Raw genomic sequence first — 13,618 nt, 5'->3', positions numbered from 1 at the left:
CATACCATCACCTCCATACCACACACCCGGGAAACCAAGTTTAGGATGCAGTGGGTACGTGTGGTTGATTTTATAGTGTGGATAGTACTATCGATAGTCTTTTTTACTATCGATAGTTCGATAGTGACTCAACTATCGATAGTATCGATAGTACTCTCGATAGTTTTGCATCACTAGGCTGGCACCATCGAAGACAGAGCAGAGAACGATGGTGTGGCGCCCTTAGTCGTCGATAGGAAGCGCTGCTGTTTACTGCGTTCACATCCGTTTAGTGTGAAACAAATGGGCATAGGCGCCCATGTACTTGGCCGGTATTTCTCGGGGCATTCGTTGCAGTTGCGCAGAGCCAATGTGCAGCAAAGAAAAAATGGGCAAAGCAGTGCAAGGCGATGGAGACAAGTCGTCACTCCTTATTTATTTTTTTATTTTGTCCTCGTGTTGCACACGAAATGACGTATTTCAACTCTGTAGCGCGGTATTGATGGCCCTGGGACCAGGCGTAACGTATAACTATGGCCGTCTCACAAGATTCACGGGTTGTATGACTGGAGGCAAAGTGCTTCATACAGTGTGCAGTGTTACATCCCTGTGAAAAAGATGGTGCAAGTCATCAAGCCAGGTGGAGCGGTAGACTATATTGTTCACTGTATGGCTGTGCTGTCGGGCATAAAGCCTTGAAAACTGTTCACGGCGCTGGCGGATTCCAAAGCGTCCCACCTACCTCCTGGTACTCTTTCCATGCTTCTTGGTTTGGTTTGGTTTTGTTTATTGGGTTTTAACGTCCCAAAGCAACTCAGGCTATGAGAGACGCCGTAGTGGAGGGCTCCGGAAATTTCGACCACCCGGGGTTCTTTAACGTGCACTGACATCGCACAGTACACGGACCTCTAGAATTTAACCTTCATCGAAATTCAGCCTCCGGGGCCGGGATCGAACCCGCGTCTTTCGGGTCAGCAGCCGAGCGCCGTAACCACTGAGCCACCGCGGCGGGGCCTTTCCATGCTTCTTGAAGATCAAGGATGCCTATAGGGGAGAATGAAACCGCAGCCATCGGTGCTGTCCTTTCTGTTTTTGTTCGCTCGCTCTTTGAGGCCCGAATATCTTTGGTGACGCAGCAAGGCTTCTTGCCACAACTGAGTGGTCTACGATTACGAATCTTCAGTTTCCCAAGAATTAAATGGATTAAACAGTTCTCTTCCTGTATGCGTGTGTGCAGCAATAAAAAAAAATTGGAGAGGAACCTTAAGTTCCGCCTTAAGGGCATGGTGCGATAGCGTAATGGGTACTGACGGCGTACTGCCCTGCGATGGCACGTGCTCCCAGCGGTCAGCTTTGTGCGCCCCAGGTTGATCATCACGAGCGGCCCATCATTAATTTAACTGCCACCTGCCAGGGTGGACAGTTTGCCTATTATTCGATGTGATGACGCCGAAAGGTCCCGTGAGCTAGTTGGCAGGTGGGCAACCTGCTTTTGTCGAAACGCCGACGAGGCCTCTAACAGCAAGGCCTTCAACCCTGCCGCTTTAAAAATGTTAGAGAGGCTGCTCTTGTGTTGTCGAAAGATCTGCGCTTATCACATGCGACCAGTAGCAGAATGCCGAAGAGTGCTAGCTACGACATTTGCATCGTGTCTGATGAGTTCCCTCTCATGTTTGGTTACAGCGGAGCCGTCCGCGCGATCATTCCTACTGCACAAACTGCCGAGTGCGCGCGTATCATCTCGGTTGTATCTCTTTCTTTCGCGGGCAGCAATCCGCCAAATGACCACTCTGCTTCGGAAGACTTGGCCAGTGCACCTGCCTATATCTTTCTTGCCACGTGACAATACCATGAACGAAAAAACCGTGATTTTTATTGCCTCTATGACCAAGCACAAATCAGGTACATGGCTCTGCTTAGTGACGCCGCCATGTGCGATCTGCGTTACGCACACTGCGAAACCCGCGTACGCATCGCGTCGTCTATGCTCCGGGCATCCCCAGGTCCGGATTGCACCAGGGGTAATAGATTTGGTACTTGGGCGATGAGCCGCAGTTCTCGTCGTAGATAAAGTCGCAGCAGTCCCCTTGCTGATGGAATGTTGACACCCGGCGCCAGTAGGTGCAACCGTATCCTAGGGAGACAAACCAGTAGGCAGATTGAGGATAGGGACCACTAGCGCTGATTATGGAATGGGGAAAGAAGTCAGGCGCTTCGTGCTCCATAGATAAGATTAAAGTGCTGAAATCACCTTATGAATAGGTAGCGTAATAACAAGTTTCTCAAAACTGTAACAGCTCTTTTTGAAGCAGCTGCATTCTACTGAAATTAAATTGTGACGTGGCTCCCAGCACAATAATGCAGAAGTATTATTTTGATGTACTTTGCTGAGTGCGTTCGCGACAGAATATTATCTGAGAAGACAGGGTAAAAGGAAAATGAACCGACAAAAAGAGAAGATCTGGAAAAGCGCTCGTGTGTATCTCTTGATTTTCTCGCCCAGTTTCTCGCGCTTTCTTTCACAACTTCATGTTTATCCAATCTGAAACTCGAAGTGATGAAAAAATAAAGACGAATGAAAGAAATGAGAGAGTTGTCATACTTTGTGACATGACTTTCACGTTCAGAAGACATCGTGCATGTATGAAAAATAACTACAAGCGATTAAACAGTGCGGTATTATTTCCAAGTCCAAGTGGCGGAAATTTTACGTGGTGCTCGAGATAGGTGCAATCACTAAACACGCACCAATACCTCTGGGGATAATTTAGCTTGAGGGCAGTCGTGTAAAGAGGGACAGTGCTACGGTAATGTAAATATAATTTGCTGCCTAGGCAGTCTTAGTAATGCCCTTCAACTGCAGTTGTCAACCTTTTCCAGCGTTCGTTTTGGAACAGAAGGGAAAGAAAATTTGAGGGGACACAGAAGCTCCACTTTAAGGGTATGACGCAATAGCCTAATGGGTCCCTTATTCGGCCTGGGGTCCTACAAAAGCACTGTTCTCTCTTTAACCATCACATAATGCTTAGCCTACCCTTAACAGTACAATGTGATAATATCCCAAATCCCTGCCACGCCAATATTCCTTTGTCGCCTGGGTTCCGACTATGTGCCCGTATAGCGCAGTTGGTCCTTCCCTACTTTTCAATTGATAGAACGCGGCGGGGAGTCCTCTTACCACTACTGACCCAGTGGTGCAGCAGTTAAGCGAAATGCAGCTGCCCCGGTAGGAGGTTATTTCAAACACAGCCAGTGAAGGGCGTTGTGCGACCCAGATTGCTCTTCCCAAGCAACCTGTCTCCACCAATCATTAAATGAACTGCCGCCTGCCACGATGGGCAGTTTGCTTACAGTCTGATGGACAGGTTTTGCTGGCGTCATAAGGCCACGTTACCTGGTCGGCAGGTGGACCAAATGCCTTTCTCAACACGCCAACGCCGAGTGCGCTGCTGTTGAGGGAATAAAAGAAAGTTAAACGCTCGGTAAATATCAACGCAGGTTCACTGAACTTCAGGCTTCTAATTTATTTAAGATATACTGATTAAGATATATTTAAGATACCTTGATCAAGAGTACAGTTCCGATAGCCATTTGCCCTCTGCAGTTATTAAAATTTCTATTACTCACCATTTTCGGCATAGCGGTGGCGGGCGATGAAGCATTTATCACAGTCCGTATAAATCACGTTCCACTCTTCCTGAACGACTGCTGAAGCTTGGCGACGTAATCAGGAACAAAAAGAATTAATTACGTTAGTGCTAGCCGCATGTTGTGCAGCCTCGAAGCTAAGTTGGGACAGAAGGCGGAATTTCGACGTACAGAATGTTCCTAATAGAATACGTTGCTTGAGTTCGTAACGGCATTGCGCAATTGGTTTTTCATGATTACTTCTCTGACATAACGTCATTTGCAAGGCCTCATAGGCACAGGCAGTCATAGTAGTCTCAAGCCGCCGTGTAGATAAGTGGTTGTGGTGCTCGGCTGCTGACCCGAAAGATACGGCTTCGATCCCGGCCGCGGCGGTCGCATTTAGTTAATGAAACTCAAGCGGTCGAAATTATCCGGAGCCCTCCACTACGGCGTCGCTCATAGCATGAGTCGCTTCATCATCATCATCATCGTTTATTTTCCCTTAAGGACCCCTAGGTGGGGCATTACATAAGGGGGGAGCAGGTTAAACCCCATAAAGCTTTGGCTGTTTAAACCCCATAAAGCAAATCAAGCCGTAGCATCTCTGCTCACGCTCTAATTATGATAAGGGTCATGTAATTTTATTTGCAACAAGAAGAACTCACCACACAAATTGACATACAATCATAATTAACGACCCCCTTTCACGTGTTAAGTTGAAAAGGCAGAGCTCCATGGGACTGGAGTTCAAGGTAGTATTGCTCTTGTCTAACGCATGAATGACGTTCGCCAAGGGCAACCATAGCATTCGGCAGAGCCCTGAAAGTGAGCGACCAGGCCATTTTGAGGGTACAAGGCGTGGTGTGTGGGAATTAATGCGGTAACTATGACGCGCGTGGGCAGGGCCAATGCGCTCGTGAATGGTAAGGATAGGCTCACACTATCCTTAGAGGAATGACCCGGGGGGTAGAGGATATTCTTGTCATTGAGGTCGCACGGCCGGAAGTATGTTCTCGATTCTCGACTGGTGATGTGCACAGAAGTAGTTCCTTGCGCTTTCTGCGGCTGTTTTGTACTTACGGTTGGATATTTCCGGCCGGTGGTGGCAGTTCCTCGAGAACGTTTTGTAAGAGTGAGCATGAGACCGTTGGTTATACTCTGTACCTTGGTGAATGATAGCCATCCCACACGGAGGTGCTGCTGGGGCTCCTTGAGTAGTTATACGTTCAATTATTGGCTGACTGTTCAAGGAAAATATTTCTGGCAAAGTCTCGTTGGTATGCGCCGCGATCGATTTAATATAGTCAGAAACATGACCGATGGGTTTGTTTCCGTAGCAAAGCCATCAGGTCCATGGCTTCGTATCATTGCAGTTTGTGGTGGCATTCATTCAGCAGATGCCATATAATTTGTACGCTTTCCTCCTCGAGCGCCCTGTTCAGTCGCCATTTGACGATGTCAAGGTATTTTAGCCTGCCACATACCTACTGCAAACGAGTTTTATTTTATATTTATAGCTTCAAGAGCAGCACAAACAGCACTTGTTTCTTACGCCGCAAGGCATTTAACGCTAACGCTCACGGATCTGAGCATTCTTCATATCAGAAGCATTTTTCCCGGCCGCAAAAATTGATGAAATTTATGTGGGTCCGCGAGAAAAACTGTGTAGAAACCAATGCTACCAAGCGGACTTTCAAAATAGGAGTAAGGGTATTAGCCGAAAAAGAAGTTAGCTTTGGCAGAATGCATGCGTTCTTTTGGTAGTTTCCGTTGCGCTTTCGTTGTCTCTCTTTATTTCCTTTATACTCTGCCTTCATCCTGGACTGTTTGATTTGATCTGTACTTGCCTGATGACCAATTCACCATTAGCATTAAGCCCTAGTTTTCGCGGGGCACTGGCCCTGGCCACAGATGAATTTTTGTCCCCCATGTCAACAACACCATCCGCGAAGTGGCTCTGAGCAGCCGAACGCTTTGGTCCCTGCGGCAGTCATGATGTAAATTGCAGTGAGAAGAAACACATCATTCACTCGATGTCGAGCAACCAAGAGGACCAGGCACTCAGCCACTACGGTGGGCAGTGAACTATTATTTACCAGCAGAAACTTCAGAGAATGTGTACTGCATTCGAATTGGTGCACAGATGTTTGCTACGTAGAAGACGACGAAGAGCGGGCAGTGGCACGGGAAAGAGCGCTCGCGCTAGGCGAACAAACAACGCGAACAGACAACGGACGAGCGTTGCATCCGACTCGCTCGAAACACAGTGAAATTTGTTGCCCTCTGAATGAGATTCTGATGTGAATTTCCGCTTTAGATTGGTGTGAGTTTCGGCGAAGGTGTCAACATCTGGTTCTCCACCATATCAGGACGATGTTCTGCTCAGTCTGCAGAGAACGGGAGCGAAAAGCACTTCATGCTTTATAAAAAAATGTTTAGGTACACTGGTGGAGCCGTTTATGCGATCGTTTCCTTTTTTTAAGAGAGGGAGAGGTGAGAACTAAGGATTTTGTGTCATGCCATATTTGCTTCACCCTTATGCACGCTGAAGTGTCCCAAAGCCCCCATCCGTCGGCAGGAGCTTCAACAAGACCTCGACTGCCACCGTTTCCGGTTTCTGCCCTTCCCCTTGCAACCTAGATCCGGAGTTTGGACGATAGCTTCGGTATGGGAGCTCAGGGTTGGCGGTGGCGCCAGGCATCAACACCCCGGCACTCAAGGGGCCATTACGAAGATTGCGGGCGACAGAGAAGTTGAAATGAGGACATCTTAATTTATTTCTAATGAGTCTCGTCCAGTATTCCTAAACATTACTGAAATTATTATGCTGCCTAGCATTGTAAACGTTGAAGAGTTACGGTTTGAAGTATTATTTCATAATATATGGGGTCAAAATCTCTATTAGTGTATGGTTTAGGGAGGTTTAACATACCAGAGGGACTCAGGCTCTGAGAGACGCCGTATCAAAAGGGCTCCGGAAATTTGGACCACCTGGGGTTCTTTAACCACGCTGATAATGCCTAGTACATGGCCTCTATAACTTCACCTCCATCGAAATTTGACCGCCGCGGCCGTGATCGAACACGCGTATTTCGGGTCAGCAGCCAAGCGCCTTAACCACTGAGCCACAACGCCGCGGTGAATCTCTATTAGTCTTTGCTAATTTGATCAATCCTAACTTGAGGAAAAGCTTGGATTTCAAAATAGGAAGGAATGCAATCATTAGAATTCAACACTTACTGTCATCTGGAATGAATGTGCCTAAGTTTTTGCCATTATAGCAAGGCGTGGAAGACAGGGTATATCGACCGGGCCTGAAAAATATGCAATTTACTCTTAATTACCACTCAGATGAAGTTTGTATTAAAATCTCAATCATGTTTCAGTTTAGCGCACTCACATTATGCGACAGTTCATTCAATTTGTGTGAGTTTAGTCGCATTACATCGCTGAGTAATTTTTGAAAAAACATTTTCAGACATCTTCGACTCATCAGCTTTAACGTTCGTTTGCTGCAAACTGGATAACAGGTCCAGTGCCTTGACGAACACATTTTGATCAAAGCTAAACTTGAGGTTTTCCTGCAGTGAGGATGCTGGAAATTAGCTCCGCGCGCACTATGCAACAGCACCCGTAGGAGCGCATGATAATCTTTAGGAACGCAGGGCGAATTTGCATCAATCTCGCGGGGCAGTCATTTTGGCAAGGCATACATTTGTGAAAGAACAACACACCTTTCAAGTGCACCCCTACTGCGTGGACTTGACGCATTTACTCTTCATGTTTACAACAACCTATAGTTATTTATGAGTGATAAAGCAGACCAGTTCGCTGAAAAGTATGGGGAACATCAAGGTATGCATACGGAAGGATGCAGCAGTGAATAAAACCAAGGAAAGCATAGATGAATGTTATTCATTTGGATAAGTTAACTAGGCACAGAAATTATTTGCGTCGGCAGTTTAATTTTATAATTTGCCGGAAACTGAACAATATAGAACCTCATGGCGCCGTTAAGGTACAAAGCCAGGATCGCCGCATGCGGCATCCAGTGTTTTGCACGCTTCGCTCCTGCGGCACATTCGAATGTATTCGAATGTATTCAAACGTTCGTAGGTATTCGAGCAGCGTAAAGGTTTGGGCAAGTGTGGGCGACATACTCTGGGAGGAATGGCGCGACAGGGAAAGACTTGGGCGAGAGAAATAGAGCAAACAGCCAAGAGCCAACTTTCGACTTCAACGGATGGTTATAGATATGCCGAATTTATACATGGCAACACGCCGCTCGAAAACGGCAAAAACTACAAAATCAGCCCGTAAATACAGGTACGACAAGCAAAATAAGATAACGCAGATTAAAAATGTCACAGCCAATCACAAGCGAGCCATAGCCCTTAGTGAACCTCTATCTGTAAACAATGGACTAAACAATGTAAAAGAAAAGCGTAATCGATGAGAAGCAGCAGGACAAGGAAGACAACGACCGCAGAACAGGCGAAGAACTGACAGAACTTAGAAGGCGGGTTTTAACAAATTTGGAGCTTGCCCCGAGATACAAGCGAACTCAAAGAACACCGCGTCACAAAAAACAGCGAGAATCGCGCCAGAAGGTTGAAAGTAAATAAGTAAAAAAATGGAACATGACAGCTAAAGCTGCAACGACAAATGAACATGGTCTAAAACGCCAACAATAACAAGGCTGGAGAAGAAACTTAAAATCCTCCAAATGACAGGGCATCGATAAAACATGAACGCTAAAAACCCCAATACAACAAGACAAAAGGTATAGAAGTTGAAAAGAGAGGAAGCGGGCAACTAAAAAGCTAGTAGCACTGAGCCCGAGCCTTCAGACAGAAAGCTAAACTCTTGTTATGTCTGCAACTCCGACAGCGCTCTGGTTTGGCCAACAAAACTCTCTTTTTTTGTGTGTGAGGCATACTGATGCTGTATTGAGGGATTTCTAGTCCGCTTGTAAAATTTGTTGAGCTTCTACTATTTCGCGACTGAGCTGGTATCTGCGCTTGTAGATGACAGAGCATACCTCAAGCAGCGCCGTGCATCTTCAGGACCTGCAATGTTGGGCAAGGTTGCCGTCAGCGGTCGCTAGGTGCAACTTTCTGCGGTGTTCTCTGAGACGCTCATTTATACACTACTCGATCTGGCCGATGTAGCAAGCACCATACGTTAAGGAAAATTTGTAGACAATACCTTCAGAACAATCTAAGAACTTGTTCTTGTAGTTGACTGTGCATTTCAGATTCACTTACTTGACGGAGCACGAGTCCTTCCAAAGGGTTTTCATGTTTTATCGATGCCCTGTATTTGGTCCTTTTTCGGTGCCTTCTCTAGCCGTGGTATTACTAGCGTTTTAGACGTCATGTTAATCTGTTGTTGCCGCTGTAGCCGTCGTGCTCTTTTTTTTTTCTTATTTACTTTTAGTCTTCGGGCGTGGTTCTCGTGGCTTTTTGTGACGCAATTTTCTGTGAAATCGCTTGTGTCCCGGGGCGAGCTCCCAAGCTCGAAAAAGACACCTAGTTGTCTTTTTCGAGCTTAGGAGCTTGTTACATTTTTTGTCGATGGGGACTCAATATGTGCTGCGGTTCGCTTGTCATTGGCTCTGATCGTTTTAATGCTCATGCGCGTTGTATCGCTTATCGTACCTGACACCGACACGCTAATTTTGTTTGTTTAGCAGTTTTCGAGGGGCGAGTTGCCATGTATATATTTGACGTATTGACAGCGATAAATTAAATTTGAAAGTTGGCGCTTCCGCATGTGTTTTCATTCTTTCGCCCAAGTCTTTCCCTGCCGCTCCATTCCTCCCCGAGTATGTGTTCGAGTTACACGTACCTCGACCATAGCACCGCGTGTGCAAGCCCTGTCATACCTCAGGTGCAACGTAGGACGAAGCATCACGGGCGCTGAAAATATGCATGCTCCGTCTCCCTAGTGGGCACCCTTGAGTGCTATAGCAATGCGACGCAGGATTTAAAAAAATGCCACTTCACAGAAATTTGTTCTTTGAATGTACGCAACTGCATCCGTGAAACCTATGGTGTTAAGTGCCTTTTCTCACCAACATGCTGCTTTGTAACACATTCTTCGGTTTAGCTTACACTGATCCGTTTCCTTTGATTCCATAAGTGATAGTTACTGGTGTGGAGAAGTTCTTGTATATTCCGTATCTTTGATACTTGACGCATTTGGACGCTCCTCCGAAATCAGGGTCATAGTAGTAATTTCTGTATATCTGGTACCACTCTCCGACATCAGGATAGCACTGCGCATGAGAGAACAATGAATGCTATTTGTTACAGCCGCAAGAAAGCATGTCGCAATTTCCTGCGGAAAACAGAGTCGCACATGAAAGGTGGCAGCCATATTTCTCCACTGTCACGGTAAAAATCGCTATTTTTGAGTGGCTGCGATTTATGGGCTCATATCGACAGCGACACTGTCTTGGGGCAACTGCCGTTCCCCACAGACGCTGCAAGCGTGTGCATAAACTACTAATTCGACTGTGGATGGGCCCGACTGCGGCCTGTGCGCTCGTGAATGGGGGGAAGTGGAGGCACGATCGCCAGATCAGCATTCGAGCAATAAACCGGATCTGAAGGCCCGGGATCCGCGAGAAATTCCGACAGGTCTCGGAGAGACCTCTCGCATCTCGTCGTCACTATACTACAAGGTTTGTCCTCAAGCCATCGTATTCGCTGCACGTTTTCCTTCCGCGCACTGTGACCGGCTATAATCTCCACAGGCTGTCTTGTGGAGATTATAGCTCTCTGAACCCTGCTACAAATTGCTGGCCGATACGCTGTGCATAACGTCCAGTACTTCACCTGCGGCCTCCACAGTGGGCAGCTTCGATTTAAGAGCGGCCTAGCAGCGGCTTACCATCAAATTTCTATGGCTCCAGAGAAGAACTCAAGATGCACTTTGGTCCCTCCAAGTTCCTGTTCGCCTTAAGAACGCCGCGCAGACCTTTCAGCCTTTTATTGATGTATAACTCCTGGACTACATTTAGTTTTTGCCTATGTCGACGACATCCCGGTCGCTAGTTGCTCACTCGAGACTCACGGCTGGAGTGACCTCTACTGCGTTGTGTTCAATCTCACGGCCTTGTCATCAACACCGGCACGTGTAAATTCGTGGTTGCATCCACTGAGTTTGTCCACCACCTCCTGAACAGCGAGGGCATCAAACCTCTTCCTTCCTATATGGAAGCCATCACCAGTTTCCCTCGCCCCATTTCCTTACGGCGCAGCTACGCCTTTTCCTCAGTTTTGTGAACTTCTGCAAGCGATTCATCCCATTTAGAGGTACTATGATAAGCCCCTCAATAGCCCTCATCTCTGCCATCAAGTCAGTTTTAACCTGTGAGTGAAAATCTGAGCATCAGGGGAAATCTTATCTCGTTTACAAGGCAACATACAGGAACTTCAGAATCATAGCTTTGGATCATCTACAAAGAAAAAAGAAACTACAGAAATGCTTGCAGACCTATCGTACCTGTGCTATCCTTTCTGTCCCTGTTCGAGGCTTGTAACTAGGATGTGCAGGAATTACAGCTGACACCTCATTCAGTATGGTGCCAATTCGCATTTGAAAGCGGTGAATGAGTGTCAGTGCAGGTAACATTTTTTATTTAGTATTTTTTTATCAAAAAATCTTTCCAATGAATGCGGCTACGAAAATAGTATAGGCAGTCTTGAAAGCTATCCTTATGCAGTAACCGGAGCAGGCTTCGGCTCTTATTGCTGTCTGTCAGCCACCTGGAGATGTCCCGTCTTGTGACCTTATAGGAGCACTGAGCATACCTCTAACGAATCTTTATTCTTAGTCAAATCTCATGGTCCTGTAATTGGAGTTGTCCCGTCTAAAGATAATTACGGCACGATCAAACATCCCAAGAGACAATTCTGCGAAAGCAGCTGGATTTATCCTCGATGCCTTTTTTGATTATTTCACTCGATGGAATGCTTATACTTCAAGACTAGGCTTGTCAAAAAGGACAGAATTTTTCTGGAGGGTGGGCAGAGATGGCGGGTGGGAGGGTGGGTTGATGGTGGCGGCGGCTGGATGCGAGCCTCTATGTCGGTGGGTTGAAATGGGGTGAAGACTGGAGGGTGATGCTTCTCGAGGGCACCTTGCTTTCCCACCACGTCTTTGAATTTAATTTCACGATCGCTTTTTATTGGATGGCATTAAGAGTGCCGTGATGGAGAAATACTAAAAGATATCTATCGCAGCTGCGCATCCACCATAGATCTACATCAAGAAGGTAATAAAATCCCAATAAAGAAGGGTCCATGGTAGAAAGAGGGTAGGCAGATGGTTTCCTGACGCGCAGTGAGGCTTCTAATCCGCAAGGGATAGAAAATACAGAGAGCCATTCCCAATCCCCAAATTGAAAACCTTACAACCAGCCAATGTCCACACATTGAGAGGAAACTTAGAATCTTTGATATATATTCCGGCACTGACGCAATTCTTTAAAAAGGTATTGCACGTGGCGAATCATTCCTGGGTACTTCATAGCATAGCGCCGCTTGATCTTTTCTTCCACCCTGCCGCTCCGCTCCTACCTATACTTTCCACTTTAGTCCCCCTCTTCTGCCTACTTTCCTTTTTTCTCTTCGTTTAATTTATCGTTATACGTTTACCTTATGTTCTGCACCTCCTGCTATCATTTCTAAGGTACCCTTGGCTTCGCTTCCACATTCCTTTGCCCCTCTTCCTTTCACGCTTTTTCTGAACTCACCCGGTACTTTCTCTTTTGCCTTCAATTTCTTTTTTAATCGTCACTAAATTTTTTCGTGCGGGAACGTATAGTGGGTGGAGGTCCCGTGTAGGGCGACGGTAGGAGGCTACGTAGTGGGTGGCCCCTTCGGACTGTAGAGTTCGGTGGGAGCATGGTGGATGGCGCTTATGGAGCAGGTGGATGGAGAAGTTGGTAGGTGGTGGTTGGTGCCACCGGAGGTGGTGCAGGGCGGAGGTTGGTGGCTCCTGGCGTGGACTGGACGCTGCTAGCTTCAACTGGAGGCTTCACTTCATCAGGAATCAGATTACCGCATGAGAGTTGTCTGGGGTACAACAGCTTTCGCAACAAAACTCTGGAGATGCTATTTTTAAAAAAATCACTTCATCTGGATCATATTTTGCCCTTTCAAAAGAGAGATAGAAAGGAGCCGACCCGCAACCCCTAATTATTAGAAAAGATCAGAAAAGTGAAGGGCCTCACCCTACTGTGTTCCTGGTACGCTTGAAGATCTCCACGCAGTTCTGGGTAGTGATGTCCATTAGCCAGGGTCAGCAGAACCTGAACGAAAAGGAAGGCAGAAATTTTTTGGAACATGTCTTCGATAAGAACCTCTCCTTGCGGGGTTTAGCTGACTATGCGTGGTTCTCGCGTTAGCTGCTGTCCATTTTAAACTTGGAAACAAGAAAAACAGAGAAATAGGAGAGGGCACAAGGTTATTACCGGAAATTTGCAGTGACAGGAGAGGGCCGCGTTACACGAGGAACAAAAGACGACAACGGACCTTTAGGCACGGACCTTTAGGACCTTTAGGCAACGGACCTTTAGGACCTTTAGGCACAAGCAAAAATAAGCACCACCATCTGTCTCATAACTACAGGAGATTTAAATTGCTTGCAAAACAGGATATGCAGAAAACGTCCATAAGTAGAGGGCGTCAGTGCTTAATGTTTCTTTCTCTTTTTAACGCGGCAGCGTTAAAGGCCCCGTGTCGCAGAAAAACAGATGTTGGCGTTGTCCGGCGGCGTAGCAGACAATTTAAGGCTAGCATACCCGTTCGTGACGTCACAACCACATGATCTATGACGGGTAATTCAAACCCGTGCAATCACACTCTTCCTTCCCGTATAATATACCTGTATATAACGCTGCGTCAACGCCCAGGACCGGCGCGGTGAAAGACAAATTAGTGCTAGCGTGCTCGGGGCGGTAGCAAGCGTCTCAAGGACGTTTATATAGCGAAGTAAT

At 46.7% G+C, this 13,618-nt stretch overlaps 1 protein-coding gene across 1 annotated transcript; it reads right to left on the bottom strand.

Moving 5' to 3' along the window:
- Positions 1-1,961: 1,961 nt before the first annotated feature.
- LOC149362161 (uncharacterized) lies at positions 1,962-12,967 on the bottom strand. The gene is made up of 5 exons (XM_089569647.1): positions 12,854-12,967; positions 9,726-9,889; positions 6,850-6,923; positions 3,607-3,693; positions 1,962-2,113 (listed from the first exon to the last, which is right to left on the bottom strand). Exons 1-5 carry the CDS (start codon positions 12,965-12,967, stop codon positions 1,962-1,964), a joined length of 591 nt encoding a protein of 196 aa, XP_089425773.1.
- Between the last annotated feature and the right edge of the window lie 651 nt (positions 12,968-13,618).

This window comes from Amblyomma mixtum, chromosome 2 (genome assembly GCF_055824585.1).
Source record: "Amblyomma mixtum isolate Tamu chromosome 2, ASM5582458v1, whole genome shotgun sequence".
In the NCBI taxonomy this organism is placed as follows: Eukaryota; Metazoa; Arthropoda; class Arachnida; order Ixodida; family Ixodidae; genus Amblyomma; species Amblyomma mixtum.
The sequence above is the reverse complement of the archived record's forward strand: the minus strand, read 5'-3'. Positions and strand labels throughout refer to the sequence as shown.